Source organism: Hippopotamus amphibius, chromosome 3 (assembly GCF_030028045.1).
Source record: "Hippopotamus amphibius kiboko isolate mHipAmp2 chromosome 3, mHipAmp2.hap2, whole genome shotgun sequence".
Classification (NCBI taxonomy): domain Eukaryota; kingdom Metazoa; phylum Chordata; class Mammalia; order Artiodactyla; family Hippopotamidae; genus Hippopotamus; species Hippopotamus amphibius.
In genome coordinates this window covers 75,190,597-75,210,576 of record NC_080188.1, presented here as the reverse complement: position 1 = coordinate 75,210,576, position 19,980 = coordinate 75,190,597, and the positions used below count along the sequence as shown (strand labels likewise).

Here is a 19,980-nt window from a genome sequence, read left to right as displayed (position 1 = left end):
CCCAGACATCTCAAAGCCTTGGAGCACACCCAAGAGACCCGCCTGGCAGTTCCCCAATCTTTCCACCCCCGCAGTACTGTCACCATCCCCTGGCCGGTCAGCCTCAGCCCAGAAGGCAGGTTCGGCAGCGAGAGGTACCAATTTTCAAAATAAAGGCCAAGGCCCCCCAGAGAAACTGCGCCGGTCCGAAACCAACTAACCGCCCCCGACTCACTAATTCATTCATCCATCTATCCATCATTTCCCCCCGCCCCCAAACGAGATGGGGGTTCAAGACAGCTGCTGCCGCCTTGGTCGCTTCTCTCCCCACGGAACAGTGCCTGGGAGGAGCCTCCTCTCCCTGCAAAGGAGCAGCTGCGCCCCGCTTATCCCCACTGCGCCCTCGGCCATCCAGCTCTCGCCATTGTTTCTGCCCGGAACAGATACCGCCCCCGCAAGGACTGGGATGAAGAAAAGGAGGCCCAAGTCCTCGGATGCGCTGTTTTTAAATGCCTTCCCAGCTCCACCCGTCTACCCTCGTTCCTAAGGGGAAATCTCCCTCGCCCTTCCCCCAAGTTTAGTGGAAACTAAAATCTAGATTCAGAGATGGGCGAGGGAATTATGGGAGTCTAGCTTGAAAGAAAAAAAACGGGTAGATCCCACTCGGCCTCAGTAATCAAGAACATGTGTCTAATAAGAGCGTTCGAGGGTTTGGCAAGGTTCGCCAAAGAGACAAATAATGTAAATGTGAAGTGCCAGGGACCCATCTGCGTCCGCTTGGAGAGGTTAAGCATAAGGGCGCAAGGGGGAGAGCATCATTTCGGATCCAAAGGGTCTAAGGCCGAGTCTGAGTGCAGAGGAGTGAAGTCCGGCTCTGCGTCTCATCACTAACACCTTGGCGAGGGAACCAGTTCCTCCTTCCCATCCCGCCCTCTCCCCGCGCCACGAGCCGCCCTCACCTCCATCTCCGAGTCCGCAGGGCCGGCGCTGGCCGCAGAGGGAGCCGCCTGGGCCGCGACGCCCTCGGGGCCGCCTTTGTTGCTGCTGCTGCTGCTGCTCCCGCTGCCGACTGCCGAGGCTGCGGGCTTGGAAGGCGCGCTCTCGGGAGGCGGGGGTGGCGGAGGGTCGGCCGCGGACGACATGATGTTCCGTCTGCGTCACCCGCCGCTGCCAGAGGCCGGGCCGGCAGGGATGAGGAGGAGGCCTAGGCCTGGGTGGCTACGTCGCAGGAAACTGATGGAGGAGTGAGCGGACCACCCGAAAGCCCCCTGCGCCGCGGCTCGGCGACGAGCCCCAGCCAGACCCGGCAGCCTCCCCCTCTCGGCGTCCTCCTCTTCCGCGGGGCTCGGGGTTCGACCGGCGCTTTACCTCACGGCGGGAATCACGTCGGCGAGAGTGGGCGGGGCCACCCGGGTCACTGAGGTCAGGGAAGGCGGGCTGATTTACAGGAGGGCGGAGGGGGTGGGAGAAAAGGAAAGGAAAGCGAAAGAGGGACGGCGACCGGGAACTGGCTTGGCCACCTCCTCTTCTTCCCCTCGTAGATATCCTCTATCTCACCAGCATCCAGGTCTACTACCTACGCCACCGACTTTCAACACTCGCGAGATTGATAGTTGGCTAAATGACTGGGTTCCAAGTGCGCGTGCGTCTTCTCCGCTCCTCGCCCTTGGCCACGCCCCCTCCGGGCCCCCCAGCGGGCTCCAGGGCAAGGAGTGGGCGGGGCCTCGAGGGAGCACTCGCAGACGTAGTTTTGTGCGTCGGCTCCCGGGCGTGACGCGAGCGCAGTTTCACAGGAGTTCTTAACGGCCCGCCGTGCCCGGGCGCCGCGTCTCCTCGGCTCGGCCGCGGTCGGTGGCACTGCCTGCAAACTTGCCCAGGTTTTGCGCCGCGCACTGCAGCGTGGAGGCCTGTGCAGGCCTTAACACTTTTACCTCCTCCGTTTATAGGCGTGACGCCACTGTGTTGACGACGTTGACCACTGTGGTGATCCCAGTAGACGTCTCGCTGTTTTGTTGTCTAAGGAAAAGTGCCCGTTGGTGTGAATTTTTTTTTTTCTGTCATCAGGTGTTAGCTATATCAATCATTTCTAAATTCCTTCTACTCTTCGGTACAGAGACGATATTTTCCCTGAATGTACATGCTAAAAGTAAGCTCACTGTGCCTACCATCACGTAAATGAGAAACATGAGTAATCAACAGATAAGAGGGGCGACGGGTTGTATCTTTTCCTCGAGCACCAAATTTTAAATTTAAATGTGCACCGCTCTTCTCCTTAAGAAGTATTACCAGTAATCGCCAGTGGTTTGTACACTGCCTTACGCTCTCTTCAGCACAGCCTGAGGGTCTTACGCACCCCTCTGCTGCAGATTTTAAGCACACCGTGTTCTAGTAAACAGCAAATCTGCGCACTGGAGGAAGTTATCTGCCCTGCACAGGCTCCTACTCATCTTTGTATCCCCATGTCCAGTATTCTATCAATACGTATCGAATAAAGGAGGCACGCTTTTCAAGAGTTAAGGTTTGAGCCAACTGTTGATGATGTTGCATTTCAAACAAAAGGGCTCTCTTTTGAATATATAACCTGCAAAGTTTTAACCAGTTGAATGATAATTCTTTAATTGAGATCTGAAAAAAAAATGTCCCCCAGCCCATTAGGAATGCTATTTTTGAGACTATGAGGATATATGAAAAGAAAAATACCTAAATGATGTTCGTCGTAGTCTTCGCATGTAATCGTAAAAAGCTAGCAATAGAGTCCAACGTTGAAAGTATGATTTTAAAACTATTGTGCACCCACAAAAAGCACTGTTATTGACCTTTAACAACCATTAATGTAGAATGTGTATTATATAGTATTAACTGAAAAAATTCAGCAATTCAAAAATATGAATCAAACTTTGGAAGGATAATCATAAAAGTATCGAAAGTGACTGTTGGTGTATACTTCCTAATTCTTTTATTTTTTCTGGAATGAATTCGTGTATTATATTGAGCAAACATTTTAAATATTTAAAAAATACTTTCACTAAGAAAAGAGTGTGTGGAAGGGTAAAAAAGTGAGTGTCTAAAGTAGCAGCTGACATATAGATAATAAATACTTATGAATAAATATTTAATATTGACATTAAGTAGAAAAAATATAACATATTTAATATTCAGAGTATTTCTTCACTCTATAATGATAGGCAAATATCTCGGGTCCTGGTTTGGAAACCCTAAAAATATACTGAATATATAAATGGATGAATCTTAAGTCTGACAATAATTTAAAAAAAAACAAATAGCAAGAAAAACAATAAATAAAATTGCCTCCAAAATGGCAACTTTCTTAACGTGTACATTTATACTGAGTGAGGTTCTCCTTATGAGCATGTGAAAGCTGTATGAGAATCTTGTGGGGGAAATTATAGAGGAAAGATACTTAAAGGAGGAAGAGGAAATGATGTTTGAATCCAGTAATCTAACAACAGGGACAGAGAAACCGATTTTGAGCAGAGTCTAGAAGCAGGGAGGAAGAGGAGAGAGGAGCTACAGGAAAGACAGGATGCCTGGAAATTGAGCTATAAGGACATTAACTGAGTTAGGCAGATAGTAGTACTTATATGGTGGCCAAATGACAAAGGCCTATTGTTCTTCAAATACTAACAAGCCAATACTAACAGCAAGTTCCAGAAATGATAGCATAATATAGGATTAGTGTAGTGGTAAGAGAGTAGGGTGAGGAGTCGGGCATGCCTAGATTCACATGAAGGCTCAAGAACTTAGTAGTTGTGTGAATGCAGGCAAGTTATCTAACTTCTTTGAAGTCAATCTTTTTTCATCTTTTTGTTATTATATTATCCCAACTTTACATTTAGATAACATTCTTGTAATAATGTCATAAGAATTAAATGAGATAGTGTATGTAGAGTGTTTAATACAGTGCCTGACATATAGTGAGTTTGAGCTCTGGGTTCAAGTCTTAGGTATTATAATCCTGAAGAATTATAAGCCTAAGGGTCAGAGTCTAGCTGGAGGAAGGGTAATCTAAGTTTTTTAATAAGGAGTAGGGTAAAGGGAATAGCGTCATGAAAAACACTAGAAGGAATTACTACATTAATCCTGTTCCCAGAAATAGAATACTACAATGTAAAATCATGTTAGTTTATCTCAAATATGCAAATACATATTGTTTACACCTAAAATTCCCTCTGTTGGATTTAGTGTGCTAGAACAGTATGTGCTATGCTGAAAAGAGTGGAGCAAAGAGATATTGCCAGAGAACAAAAGAGCCAGGACTCTCTCAGCATTTTGGCCTTGAATGGTAACAGAAAAGATTTTATTTATTAAGTTTATCAAGAACAAAGTAGGAATGCTGAGCCTGTCTTCATCACATACTCATTTTATTTTGTGAAAGCCTAGGAAAATAAAGTCTGGTTATTACATGACAACAATAAAACAGTTTTGAGTTTGTGGGAATTTCCAACACTAGATACCAATGATATGTATCTTTTTCAGAATTCTCCTACTTAGATCATTTGCTATATAAGGGGATTTCAATTAAACAAAAACATTAAGTAAGGTTCCAATGTATCCTCTTCATATTTGGTCACCAACTCATATCCGTGGGTGGCTTCCTGTCTGTTGGGTGTTTATACATGTATTTATGTAGTCATTTAAAATTTTTTTTAATTTAAGAAATATATATATTTATTTAATTTATTGGCTGTGCTGCGCACAGGCTTTCCCTAGTTACAGCAAGCGGGGACTACTCTTCATTGAGGTGAGCGGGCTTCTCATTGTGGTGGCTTCTCTTGTTGGGGAGCACGGGCTCTAGGCACATGGGCTCTAGAGCACAGACTCAGTAGTTGTGGGACACGGGCTTAGTTGCTCTGCGGCAGGTGGGATCTTCCTGGACCAGGGATCGAAACTGGGTCCCTTGCATTGGCAGGCGGGTTCTTAACCACTGTGCTACCAGGGAAGCCCTAAATTTGTCTTTTTTTCCTCTACTATTTACAAGTTAAAAATTCAAGTTCTCTGTGCATTTCCTTCCTTGTGAAAGATATTTTCTTCTTTCTTGAATTGGTTCTAGGTAAAAAACCTTCTTGGAACCCAAATAGTACAATCCCAAATTAAATTTTAACCACCACTACTCCTGAAATATTTTCAAGAGAATTAACTCTAGCCAAAGCTATAGTTAAGAAATTTGGGGTTCCTTTACTCAAAAGATTGAAAGTAAGAAGATGGGAAGATGTATACCTCAAATGTTATGCAAAAGAAAACGAATGACTCTATCAGTGTTAGGTAAAATAGACTTCAGAGCAAAGAAAACTTCAAAGAGCAAGAAACATAACATAATGATGAAAGTGTCAATCCATCAAGAAGACATAGCAATTCTAAATGTGTATGCACCAAACAACAGAGCTGCAAAATATCAGAAGCAAAAACTGACAACTGAAATGAGAAATAAAAAATCCGTAATTATAGATGAAGACTATGGTATCTTTTAATAATTAATAGAACAACTAAGCAGAAAATCAGGAAAGATATAGACGAACTCAACAACTCCATCAATCAAGAGAATCTAATTAAGGTATTTAGAACCTTCCATACAAAAATAGAATACACATTTTTTTGAGAACCTGCAGAAAATATACCAAGATGAAAACATAAAACAAACCTCAACAAATTTAAAAGAACTGAAATCACACAGAGTGTGTTCTTCATCCATGGTGGAATCAAACTAGAAATCAATAACCAAAAATTATATCTCCAAACTTAATGACATACTTCTAAATAACCCATAAGTCAAAGAGGATTCTTGAGAGAAAAAGTACTTTGAACTGAATGAAAAATACAATATATCAAAATTTGTGGAACAGATAAAGCAGTGCTGAGAAGAAAATTATACTACTAAATGCTTACATTCACAAAAGGGGAATAGTCTCTAAGCTTTCATCTCAGAAGCCTAGAAAAAGAAGTGCAAAATAAATCCAAAGTAAGCAGAGAAAGGAAACAAGAAAAGCAAGAGCAGAAATTGTTGAAATTAAAATCAGAAAAACTTAGACAAAATAAAATAAAGCAAAGAATTGGTCCTTTGACAAGATATAATTGACAAACTTAGCAAAACTGACAAAAGATACAAATCACAAATATTAGGAATGAAACAGGACCTATGGCTACTGACCCTGAAAACATCAAAATAATAAAAGGGAATACTACAAACATAAATTTGACAACCTAAATGTAATAGATGATTTTTTTGAAAAATATAATCTACCATAACTCAGACAATATGAAATAGATAATTTGAATAGCATTATAACTATTTAGGAAATTAAGTTCACAACCTAAAAATGTGCCAAAAGAAATCTCCAAGCCCAAATGGCTTCACTGGAATTTCTACCATATATTTCTACACAATTCTACACAAATTCTACACAATCTCCTCCAAAAAATAGAAGAGGATGCACTTGCCAAATCATTTTATGAAGCTACTATAACCCTGATACCAAACCAAAGATACTATATAAAAGAAAATGAAAGACCAATATTCTTGATGAATATAGATGCAAAAATCCTTAACAAAATATTAACAAATACAATTATGCAATTATAAAAAGAGTTGTGCACCTTGATCAAATAGGATTTATTCCAGAGATGCAAGAGTAGTTCAATATTTGAAAATTAATTATCATCTGCCATATTAACAGGTTAGAAAAGAAAACTCACATGATTATATCAAGCTATGCACAAAAAGCATATGACAAAATTTCAACACCCTTTCATGATAAAAACTCTCAGAAGAAAAAAAGAGGGAGACTTCACTTGATAAAGAGCATGTAAAATACATACAGCTAACATGATGCTTAAAGACTGAATGTTTTTCTTCTAAGATCAGAAACAGGCAAGGATTCTGCTCACACCACTGGTATTCAACACAGTGCTGGAAAGGAAAAAATAAAACATTCCTATATGTCGATTACATGATTATTTACGTAGAAAATTCCAAGAAACCTACAAAAAATCCAAAGCCCCAATAAGTGAGTTCTGCAAGTTTTCAGGATATAAAACAAACATTAAAAAATCAACTGTTTTTCAGTAAACTAGTAATGAACATGTGGACTCAACACAAAGAGGCTTTTCAACAAATAGTTCTGGAAAAGGGTCCATGGCGGGGGAAAGGAAACTTGACCTTAATCTCACACTTTGTACAAAAATTAACTCAAAATGGATAGTAGATTTAACGTAAAACAGAAAACTATAAAAGTTTAGAAAAAAGGAGGAGAAAAATTCTAAAGATCTAGATCTGGGCATAGAGTTCTTAACCTTTGACACCAAAAGCATGATTAATGGAAGGGAAAGTTGACAAATTGAATCACAAAATTAAAAGATTTTGTTCTATAGCAGACTGTCAAGAAGATGAGTAGACAAGCTGCAGAGTGGGAGAAAATATTTACAAAACACGTGAGACAAAGGATGAGTATATAGAATATATAAAGAACTCTCAAAATTCAACAGGAAAAAAAAGTTTATTTAGAACTTGGGGAAAATAAATGAACAGACATTTTGCTGAAGAAGATATACAGATGGTGAATTAGCACATCAAAAGATGTTCAGAAACATTAGCCATTAGAAAAATGCAAATTCCAACCACAATGAGATATCACTTCATACATAACAGAATGGCTAAAATTAAAAATAATGACAACACTGAAAGCCGGTGAGGATACGGAGAAAATGACTCACTCATACATGCTGGTGGAAATGTGGTGCAAAGGAGTTTGTAGACCAAAAACTCTGAGAATGGCTGCTTTAGGAAAACACTATTTTCCTTGAAAAACAAAAGCATGTGCACAGTTGTAATCCTCTGCAACTATTGCGCTGAAATATATGGTCTCAATCGTTTGTATTAATAGTAACTTTTAACCAAAGTAACTTTTATTTTACAAAAAACTAGAGGGTAAATAATTGTGAACTGTATAATATACAACATTTCAGCAGACTAGCAGAGCTTAGGAATATATGGAACACAACTTTCTCTGCCACACACATCCTTTATAAGGCTAACAGACCCAAAGAAATAGCCTCTTTGTAACATTTAAAATACAAAACAAAAGCATATAAACTGAAAATCATGCTTAGTAATCAATGTTTCAGTGCTATGTCTTAGAAATAATTTGGGCATCCAATGAATATCTGGGAATTAATATGTCTAAGATTTTAAGTTACCTAAATAAATTATCTTCAAGCTAACGTACTATAAAATTTAACTTGTATTGAAAATCAGAAATTCAATTTGGCTAAACACAAATTTATATATTTCGTAATCTTAAACATTAAGTGGAAGTAATGCTAGCTTATTTGATCAATAAGCCGGTATAAATTTAGGCAGATCATTCCCAACTAGAGTAAAATATAGGCTTGCATTATCCTTAACACTAATAAATCGGAAAAGACATAGCTGGATTTATTAAACCAAAATATTAAACTAGTCTTGTCTGCCAAAGATTCATCTTGTGAACTTGGCTTCTTAAAAAGTCATTTGTTAGTTTTGCTAAGAATACTTTCTTTCCTTTTGGATTCTAGCACATTTAAAGTATTAGAAGGGAATTTTAGGAATATTTAACCCGTGTAAGTGCTTATATACCTCTATTAGTCAATCAGAACAAGATCCTTTAATATAAGAGTTTTAACCTAATCAGTCACTAACACCCTATGATAAAACATTACACTCTCACACAGTGAAAAGTAAAGGTCTTTCTGAATTACAGACCTAGACAGAGAGGACTTACAGTTTCAATTCTAAAATTTCAGCCGCAAGTCAAGCAAAAGTCAACACAACATCATCATAAGTCTCTGGTCCAGATGTTAAAGAACTAGTCTTCTTCCTGGTGGTCAGGAAATTCTTAATTGATTTGAGCTCAAAACAGATAAACAGACAAAAGAATAACAAGCCCAATACCATGTTGTCTTTCACCCAGCAGAAAACAGATTTCTATAAAACACTAATTCTTTTAGAGAAATCATCAAATGGTTAGACTACAAAACCAAATCACCAATTATTGCTACCACTAACAGAAAATAATTGATCAGTTGCAAAAGAACCAAAATCAAAACACAAAATTAATTGAGAGGGAAATTAAAAATAGAAAAGAAAATCCACTGCTTTGGACTCACCTCTGGGAGCCAAGAAAAGAAAGACATGGACTTAAACTCTCCATGAGGTGCACTTCCCTCGTAGCAAAGTTTCCCTGGTCCTGTTAGGGGAATCCACTGGGCATCTTGGTGGAAGACTTCCAAAACTATCTAAAAAATTTTTTCAAAAAAGTAAAATTATGACTCTAGTACATTTTTTAAAAGAATGCATATTAAATGTATGTTTTATTTAACTCACTCATGAAGAAATTAATGAGACGTTACAACCAGTTCAAAGGAGAAGTCCAAAAAGCACAAATTTGTAAGGAGTAAAGGAATGTTGAGATGAATGTGCAATGGAGGGAAAACCAGTTTCACAGTGGGAAAAGAAAGTCAATTTACCCTCTACTGAGCAGGGCAGCATTTGCTTTGCTATAGATAAGAATTATTTTGCATTTGTGTCAGTTATGTGTAATTTAGAATTGCAAAATAGCTGCCCTAGAATCTGAAAACCCAGAGGGTTGTCCTCTAAACCCTAGACAAATCATAGTTTTCATTGAAGCACACTTTTCCCTGCACACCATTGCCCCCATTTATTATAAATAATTTTCATTTGGAGTATCACATAGCTTCCTAACTGGTTAATTTTTCTTTATTCTACACTAAGTGGAAGAACTGGAATTCAAGTCAAATCCATGCTGGTAACCACCGTAGCATATATTTTTGTTGTTCTCCTCCATGTCTCTCTAGAATGGCTTTCTCTGTCTTCTTGGTTTCTCTGCTCTTGATTAAGTACAATGTATTTGGCCTGTCCTAATTTTCAGTTGGCTATGCATTGTAGTATCTCATAGATTACTATCAGTGTTTCCATTCCAAATTCCTAGTGTTGGGAGATGGATTAGCCCAGTTTAGATCATGTGCCCATCCCAGATTCATTAGGTATTAATAGGGGTTGAGGCCACTAGATACAAATATAGTTACCTAGGTCTACCTCTTGAGCAGGAGCCAGGATGGGAGGCATGTTCTCTTAAAAAGAAGAGTTGTAGATGCAAAATATTGACTGGCATCTCCCATTCAAGCACTATGATTCTTTTAATTTTCATTCACAGTTTAAATTTCATCAAAGGTATCAATTCTAAGCTCAGTTGCACTTGAAGTACATTCAGCTAAATTGTATTTGAAGTATATTTTGTGAAAGCTTTAATTTCACCTATTTGAAAATTAGACACTTACCTCTTTAGGTAAGAATAATGAAAAAAGATATGAACTTCGAATCTTATAAATTCTAAAAAAATTCTTTCAGCTTTTGACTTCTTTCAAAATAGATGTTCTTCACAAGTGTTGAACTTAATCTTCTGTCCACAGTAAATGCACCAGTGGTCATGTAAGGGGGGAAATCCTGTGACTTGGTTACCAGTCAGGAGACCCACTGAGTTGCATTCTTAAAATAGCACAACTTTTGGTTCTGCCCTCAGAAGATGGGCTACTTCAGAGCCTAGCTAGAGGAAGGAAGTGGAGATTTTGTAAGTCTCACATTCAGACATAAAAGAGAAGGACAGAAGTCAAAGGAGGCATCCATTTACTTACTATTTTTGTAAGAGAATCAGGAATTGAAGAGCGGGGACCTTGACTTTGTAACAAGTTGGTAAGACTGTAACCTTTGCAGGCCACTTCTTCTTATCACTTTTGTCACTCCTTTTGGTGAGCACTTAAAATCTAAATTCTTTTACCATTGAATTTTCTTTTTCTACAGTTCTTTCAGTAGTTTGAATTGATGAACCATGATATTTGGAAATAGATCAAATTTTAATTCTGAAGTTAAATTCTCAATGAAGTAGTTATTTTCTTGATGTTGTGATTTCCTTTATGAAACTGGTAAATTTTATGCAACTTTGATTGCAACTCAGAACCTGAAGGTGGAAATTGATTGCAATCGATTCTTCCAGCTGGTTGGCATTTTATTTACATATCCTGTTCACATCCTTGCAGAAGCAGACACATACAGGGGACTTCCCTGGTGGTCCAGTGGCTAAAACTCTGCACTCCCGATGCAGGGGGCCCGAGTTTGATCCCGGGTCAGGGAATTAGATCCTACGTGCCGCAACTAAGAGTTTGCATGCCACAACTAAATATCCTGTGTGCCGCAACTAAGACCCGGTGCAGCCAAGTAAGTAAATATTAAAGAGGAAAAAGAAGACACATATAAAAGGATGATTGGGTGGAAACCTTTGTTAAGGGTAAGGGGGGAAGCAGGAGTGGGTAGGGAGTAGCTTCAGAGATGCAGAGTTAAGGCTTGTGAAGAAGAGGGGAAAGATGGAGCACTGGGAAGGAAGAATCTCAACTCTCAGCAGAGCTCTTAGAAGGCCGCGGCCAGGCTGATGGGGAGTCCTCAAGCCATAGTCTCCTGTTAGATAAGTGGCATGTCCCATGGTGATGTTCCTGTTCTAATACCACTGCCTGTTGGGAAAGCCTGGAAGAAGTGTGCCCTAAGCTGAACACGGGGGTGAGTCGCTTGGGGTTTTTTGGTGGGGTGGGGTGGGTGCTGGGGGGTTAAGGAGGTAGATAGAGAGGGGCAGTAGCTGAGGCTACCATAGTAGAGCCTCATAGCTTCATGGTGGTGTTGGAAACCAGAAGATGCCACCCCAAAATATGCCACTTTGGCAGGATTATGGTGAGCTGGAGGCAAATGAGAATCAAGAGATGCAGAAAGAAGCCTTCCTGGAACTAAAAGCAGAAACTTCTGAAAAATGGGGACTACTATAACTGTCCTCTCTCAGGGAAGTTTTACAGCTATGAGGAAGACAGAAGGTCAGCACCCAGATGGGTCTGCACAAATTCTACTCCATTCCTTTCCTCCAGATATTTGACTTCCCACAGTTTGCAGCCCTTGAAAGCCTAAAACCTTGTACTTCGTCTTGTCACTTCTCTACAAAATGTATTGTTCTTTTGTTAAGATGCTATAGAAGCCCGAGTTCTAACCACCCCTGGAATTACTCTTCATTGAGGTTTCTCTTGCATTATGTGCGGTGCACATTAATCAATTGTTTGGTTTTCTCTTGTTAATCTTTTGTCAGTCTAATTTTGCAGGGCCTCAGCCAGAGAACTTAGGATGGTAGAAGGAAAAAACATTTTTTTCTTCCCTACCATTGACACAAACAGATATGATATGTTTTGGAAAGAGAAAGATGTACTTTTAATAAATTTGTCTTCTAATTTTACTAACTAATTTCAAATGATTTTATACACACATATGTAGACTCACATACACACACACACACACACACACACTACACAATCTTCAGGGTAGAAAAATAAGATGTAAACTTATTACTGAATCCTTAGTTTGGATTTACAAAGATCTCAGTCACTCGGTGGAAGATAAAATTTAGACGAAAGACGATTTGGGCTTTGCGGATGATGGTAATTAACGTTTATTTGTTAGTTACATGTATTGTGCCAGGTACTGGTACAGGTGTTTCACATGTGTTAACTTATTTGGCCCTCACATTAGCTCTTGTGAAATTGGTAATATTTGTCCCCATTTTGCAGAAAGAGAAACAGACACAGAAGGTAAAGTGGTTTGCATAGCATTGTACAGTCAATGTATGATACGGCAGATTAATTAGACCAAATTGCATTAGAGTAAAAGATGAAACCTATAGTTCAAGGCTGGTAGCTTATTATGTGTGTGAAAATAAATGAAGACCACTCAAATGAGAACAAACAGAGGCTATTTATTCAGAGCTTACTATACCAAGGGAGTTCGTGACCATCTCTTGCTCTAGACAGAGTGGAAAAACTTTCTAGTGCTATGCTCTGATTAGAGATTGTTGGCATGGAAAAGTTAGAGGTGGGCTAACTAGAAGCAGACCATCTTATACATACATGATTGGTTTGAAGAGCACATTTGTATTTCTCTGGTTGGTCCTGAGTTTGAGGCAAAAAATAGAGAAGTGGGCAGTCATTGACCAAGTCCTTATCATTCTGGGCAGATTGCCATAGAAGTTGTGGGTTAGCTTCTCAGGCTGATTGCTACAGAGGTTGTGGGTTAGAGTTCCATTGTCATATATGATCAGTTTGTATATTCAGTCTCTCAAAAGGAAAAAGAAGTCAGCCAATTTATCTTAATTCTGCTGATAATAGTTTGCTTCTGTAAGGATAATGCTGATAAAATGCTATTTAGGTTATCTCACTATATATGCACGCAATGAGGTTCTTTGAAGCAAAAAGTTAAATAAGCTGTACATCCAAGATGTACATATACACATATATAAATACAACTGTGAAAGAAGGTTAATTCTAAAGCAAAGCCCAAAAGGTTAGTGCCTCCATTAGTTTCTATATTATTCTCATCTGAGAAAGTCTTTTTTTTTTTTTGGCCACATCATGCAGTATGTGGAATCTTAGTTCCCTGACCAGGGATGGAACCTGTGCACCCTACAGTGGAAGCACAGAGTCCTAACCACTGGAGCACCAGGGATTCTGAGAAAGTCTATTTTAAAATGTGTGATTATGACAGACTAAGAGTTGTTCTTTAACTACCATTCTCTGGTGCTTTCATTTTAGCAGGACACGTGGCCATGCTGAGTAAAGACAGCATTTCCCATCCTCCCGTGCAGCCATGTAAGTGAAGGATGAATGCAATTTACATGAGGAAGAAATGAACTTTTATCGTGCAAGCCACTGCTATTTTGAGCCCCTGCTACCTACCACTAAACCACACTCAATAAATAATACGGTGTTTAATTTTTCTCCCGTGTACAATTCTGGCCTTGAGAATGTGATTTTTCGAAGCTAATTGAGATCAAGAGAAAAAGTATTGTTCAGAGACAGAGGCTCTAAAATGGTTTTCTGCATGGAACACGTGCCCTTCATTGAAAAACAAAAGGGCGTCATCAAGACACAAAATCCCCAAGGGCCCCCAAATTCCTTTCTAAAATTTCTGCTGTCTTTGTAAATGTCTGCATGTTATCTATCCAGTAAAAGGTAAATGTTTGGCTAAAATGCATTTATAATTATGTTTTAACCATTCCTAGGGTAAGTCAAAGTGCTTAAGCATACTGAAATAGTTTTATTGACACCAGTATATCAAAATATTAAATTATTTACTTTGTTTTTCATACACTATTTTGTTTAAGTCAAGATTACTTTCCTCTGCTAAGTAGGAGCTCAGTACACGCCGAGGAACCACCACATCTTGGAGGAGATAAAAAATATATAACAGCTTATATTAGCTTGAGAGCTTACCCTGTGTCTGTGGCTTCTGTTGTCTTAGAGATGAGAATAAAATGGGTTTGGAATTTGAGACTATTCCTTGCCACTGCTTCAGTGAAAGACAGGAGACTGTCAAATAACTAGTATTAAAGAGGAAAACCTCTTTTTAGTTCCTCAACGCGGTATTAGGAGCTCCGTTGCCAGGAACCTGGCAGAGGAAAGGGCATCGGGAGCAAGGTTGTGCCACCCCTCTGGGAAGAAGAGCTCCAGGCAGGCTATAGGGCCCATTGTCCCAGCTCCACACCACGAAATTAGAAAGAACTAATGCAACAGAACTCGTGTTCCCAGCTCATTGATGAGGGAAAAAGTCAAGCACAGGAGTGAGAAGAAGGAAAATACAGGTTCAGAAGAGTAATTCTCAAAGCCAAGCACATCCCCAGGGGCACGTCAGCTCGGCTCCAAGGCAGATATCAAGAACGGCACCAAGTATTCCAATTAGAAAAAAAGATTGTCAGACTGGATAAAACAAAACTAGTCTATATGTCACTTATAAGAGGCACACCTTATACGTAAGGATGCTTGAAGTTTGAAAATAAAGAGATAGAAAAAGATAGTCCTTGCAAATACTAACCAAAAGAAAACTGGTATAGTTATAATAACAAGAAGCATTGCCAGAAATAAAAAGGAATATTTTATAATGATAAAAGGGCCAATTTACCAGGAAAATATAAAAATTCTAAGTTTGTATGTATCTAATGACAAAGCCTCAAAATATACAGAGCAAAATTTTAGAGTTATAAGAAGAATTAGAGAAATCTACCATCAAGTGGAAAATTTCACACTCCTTTCTTAAAAACTTATACAACAAGCAGCTAAAACAAAAATCAGTATGGATAGATGTAAGGTTGATTTGATTAACAAATGACCTAATTAATATATGTAGAAAATTGCACCTACCAACTGTAGATACTCATTCTTTTCAAGAACAGATGGAATGTTTGCCAGATTTGAGGCTATGCTGAGTCACAAAGCAAGTGTTAACAAATTTCTAATACTTTAAAGCAGAGTATTTTCTCTGACTATAGGGGAATTGAGCCATAAATCAGTAACTAAAAATTACAAGTCTCTCATATTTGGAAATAAATCAACTGAAAAAATCAAAATGGAAATTAGAACATATTTTGAACTAAATGGTAATAAAAATATGACATTCCAAAATTTGGGGATTATAGCTTAAGCCAAAATCAATAATCCAAGTATTCATCTCTATAAATTACCAAAAAACCCCACAAATTAAATTCAAATTAAAAGGAAGTTTACTGTGAAAGTAATATTAGAAATTAATGAAAGAAAAAAAAGACATACAATAAATACCAGCAATGCCAAAAGTTGGTTCTTTGAAAAGACCAGAATTGATAAATGCCTGGAAAGGCCAATTAAGAAAAGAGAAAGCACAATAAAATCTCAAGAATGGGGAAAAAAGCATCACTACAGGGCCACCTGGCATTTAAAAGATGATAAAAGCATATTATGAACATTTTGCTAATAATTTGAACATTTTATTTGAAATGGATCAGTTTCTAGAGAAAATATGAAATCCAAAACTCACAAAAGGAGAAATAGAAGTAGACAGTTTGAATATTTATGTCTATAGGGAGTATCCCTGCTTCTATCCAAGACTTCTTGGGCTCTGAATTCCATCAGAGCCCGAGGAGCCATTTCAAGTTCACTCCTACAGTTAGTCCTTCTTTTCCCTGTATCATAGTTTTTTGTTTTGTTTTGTTTTGTTTTTTCCATCTCTGCTGGATCTTTGCCATCAGCATGTAAACATGGGCTAGTGTCTAATACTCTAAAAAAAGAAAAAAAAAAACCCACATCTTTGATATCACACCCCCTCTCAGTATTTTTTAATCTTTTCATAGAAAAACTTCTTGAAAGAGCGGTTGTACTATGTCTGTACTTCTGCACCACCTGAACCACCCTAATCACACTGACTCCAGCACTGCACTAAAAGTGCCTGCCTGGGTCAATCACTGTTTTTCATGGGATCAAATCAAATGGCTCCTTCTATGTTCTTACTTTGCCTCCCAGTAGGATTTCACACTTTTGACCACTCCTTTTTTCCTGAAATAGTCCTCTTTCATAAGACCACACACTCCTGGTTTCCTTCCTGCTTTACTACCTGTTCTTTCTCAGTCTCTTTTGAAGACTCCTTGTCCTCTCCTTGATCTCTACGTGTTGGTCTTAGTCATGTGACCAATTCTCTTTTCTAACTGCACATTCTCCCTAGGTGCCCTCATCCATTTCCAGGACTCGATATACATCCATATTGTGAGGACTCTTAAATATATATCTTGATCCTTGCTCTCTCCTGAAATGTTCTCACATTCAACAGCAGGGAGCTAGAGCAAACGCGTATCACACGTTCCTTAAAAGTTGAGTGAAACTATCTAACCAAAATGTCACAGGAAATCATCCAAAGCTGTTTACCCCATCCAATATGGGATGTGATTGTAAACTTTACTAATAGTAAGGACAGTTAAGCCAATTCTGCCACTTGTCCATTTGGTGAATTGGTCTGACTCCAGAAGGTCTAGTGTGGAAACTTGGCCATGGATGGCTGAAGGAGGTAGACTCAAACGTCATTAGAGTACAAGGAGCTGAGAAAGCTAGTGTTCTGTATGTGCCACTCAAGAGGATATTAAAGTCACGCAGAGCACTGAAAAAAACAGAGACGAGAAGACAGTGATCTATTGGCGGGGGCGGGGGGGGGCAAGAGGGAGTGACCACTGAATGAGAAGGAGTGACCAGGAGTCACTAGATTATAGCAATAAGAAGAGTGGTGTCTTAAGCTAAATTGCTAGGGATTTGGGAGGAGGAGGGGGGCTTGTTTGAAGCAGTGTTGGACAGGAAGAGAACTCACTTCCTGCTCCCAGGGCTGGGGTTATGACAGGAAATAGTTCCACTTGAAAGAGCTGGGGACGTGGTATCCTAAGAGGAGCCCACATTCCATCAAGTCAAATTGGGCATGAAGTGGGGTTAAAGATTTTCAGAGAACCAGAGGAAAGGCTTGGCAAACAGAAAGGGGTGGGAGACTAGGGTTGCTGATGGGATGATCATTAGGAGGTTGAAAAACTGGAAATGAGAGTGACAGGAATTCAGGGAAGGCTGGGGAAACTGCGGATGAGAGGAGCCCTCAGGTGCGGTGGCTGATACTGCGTTGCAGTTGGAGTGGTGTTGGCAACGGGCAAAGAGGAGTCTTGAGGAGGACAATTCTTTCCCCCTGGTGTAAGCCTTTGAGTGATCATCTCACCTCAGAAGGTTTCCATCTTTGCAGCTGTAGGAGGAGGACAACTGAATGTTTGTAGCAGTGTTATTCATAAACGCCCATCGACTGATGAGTGGATAGTTCAATGTGGTGCACCCCTGCAGTGGCATATTACTCAGCTATAAAAAGAAGTGCTGTTACATGCTACAACATGGATGAACCCTGTAAACGTTAAGCCAAGTGAAAGAAGAAACTCACAAAAGACCACACAGCATATTGAATGGTTCCACTTGTATTAAATGTCTAGAAAAGGGAAATCTACAGAGACAACATAGATTAGTGGTTGCCTAAGGCTGTGAGTAGGGTTGGGGAAATGGGTAGTGACCGCTAACAGGTAGGAAGTTTCTCTTTGGAGTGATGAAAGTGTTCTAAGACAAATTGTGATGATGGTTGCACAACTCTGAATATACTAAAAAGCATTGAGTTGCACACTTTAAATGGGTGAATTGTATGGTATGTGAATTGTATCTCAATAGAAAAGGAGGGCAAAACTCCTGTTCTAATTAAACAAAATATGGATGTGAGATTTCTTTGAAGACCAAAAAGCACAAAATACATATGAGATCACTATGGCAAGTATGGGGACACCTTAAATGAGGGTTTAAAGAAAAGGGATAATATTTGGGGGTTGGTCATAACTGAGTAATTGAAGATATGGCTTCAAGAAACTTTTATAGCTGTAATTCTGTGAAAGAATAGTCAGGTAAGTTTATTTCACTTTTTGTCAGGACTTGCCTTGCAGATTCAGTTTTATGCACAAGGGGGCGATGTCCACCAAATAACAAACATTCATAGCTGCTGGAAATATGCAAATATCTCAGGAAAAAAACAAAGTATTATTAAGAACAGCTGAAATTTATAAGTTCCATTAATACAGATGAATTTGCTTATCAGCTCACATCTGGAAAAACAAATAATATGAAAGGGATACTTTTTGTGTTTTGAACTATGTCGTATTGTTCAAAATATTCTATAGAAAAAGTACTTCATAAGAAAGATTATTTTGTGCTCTTATTTAGATTAAAATATTAATTTGATAAAAGGGATGTGAAGAATATATATAAATATACAGACATTATTTGTCTATATACAAATATATAGACATTATTTAAAATGTTTTTTAGAATGATTGCTGATTCAAACTAACAGCTTTTAGAAAACATATTCTGAACTCAAGGATTTTCCTATATGTTATTCATTCTCACCATTCTGTTTTCTATTTCTTCTTCCTTCTTTCCTTCCTTCCTCCCTTCCCCTCTCTGTTTCTTTCCTCCCTTTCTTTTTCTCTCTCTCTTTTCTTTCTTTCTTTCTTTTTCTCTCTCTCTTTCTTTCTTTCTTTCTTTCCTTCCTTCCTTCTTTCTTTTTTTCTTTCTTTCTTTCTTTCTTTCTTTCTTTCTTTCTTTCTTTCTTTCTTTCTTTCTTTCTTTCTTTCTTTCCTTCTTTCTTTCCTTCTTTCTTTCCTTCTTTCTTTCTTTCTTTTTCTTTCTTTCCTTCCTTCCTTCCTTCTTTCCCTCACTGCTTTCATTCCTTCCTTCCTCCCTTCCTTCCTTTCCCTTGTCTTCTTCTCTTCTTTTTCTCTCTCTCTATAGGAAAGATCACTTATCTGTTCAATTATTTTTCAATTTTCTACTATCAAACTCTTCAACAGAAAGGTTGAAAGAATATTACAGTAAGTACTCACTACCCTGCAACTATTACTAATATTTTGCTTTATTTAAATCTGTTTCTCTACATGCATTGTGAGCAATTTTTTCAGAATTTTTTCTTTTTTTTTTCAAATGCTCTGACCCTAAATATTTCAACACGCATCTATTTGATAAAGGATATTCAACTACAGTACCATAATACTGTCACTACACCTGAGAATATTGAGTAATTCTTCAATATCATATATTATCTAGTCCATTTACAATTTTCTACCTGTGCCTAAAATGTCTTATACAGCCTTTCCCCCCCAATCAAGGTTTACACATGGTACTGTGGTTGTTACGTGTTGGAGGACAGAGTGAACGGAAAGTGCCCACTGAACTGAGAAGGCATCTTGAGACTGAAAAATGGCGCAGGCAGCTCCATGTAATCAATAGATCAGTGTATCACAGGGCAGCTAACTCACAGGGTGGGCAGACAGTGGTCCAGGAGCACTCGCAGCTGCACTGCATACGGCCCAGGGGCTAGCGTGACACTTTTATAGTTAACCTAGGGTATGGGGTAGGTGCTTGGGCACAGGATGTGCAGTCCTAAGTCAAGATGACTGAATGAGAAACTAGTCTTGTGGGTGCCAGGAATACATCAACAAAGGTGTTTATTATTGTTTGGGGACTAACAGAACGCAGAGGTCAATA

The 19,980-nt window shown here is 39.0% G+C and overlaps 1 protein-coding gene across 1 annotated transcript in view; it reads right to left on the bottom strand.

Moving 5' to 3' along the window:
- Positions 1-1,576, bottom strand: part of SMARCA5 (SWI/SNF related, matrix associated, actin dependent regulator of chromatin, subfamily a, member 5) — a 45,074-nt gene extending 43,498 nt beyond the window's left edge. The window contains exon 1 of the mRNA XM_057727558.1: positions 939-1,576. Within this exon, the coding sequence (XP_057583541.1) occupies positions 939-1,121 (183 nt within the window). The 5' untranslated portion in view covers positions 1,122-1,576. The remainder of the gene's footprint in view (positions 1-938) is intronic.
- Positions 1,577-19,980: the final 18,404 nt, after the last annotated feature.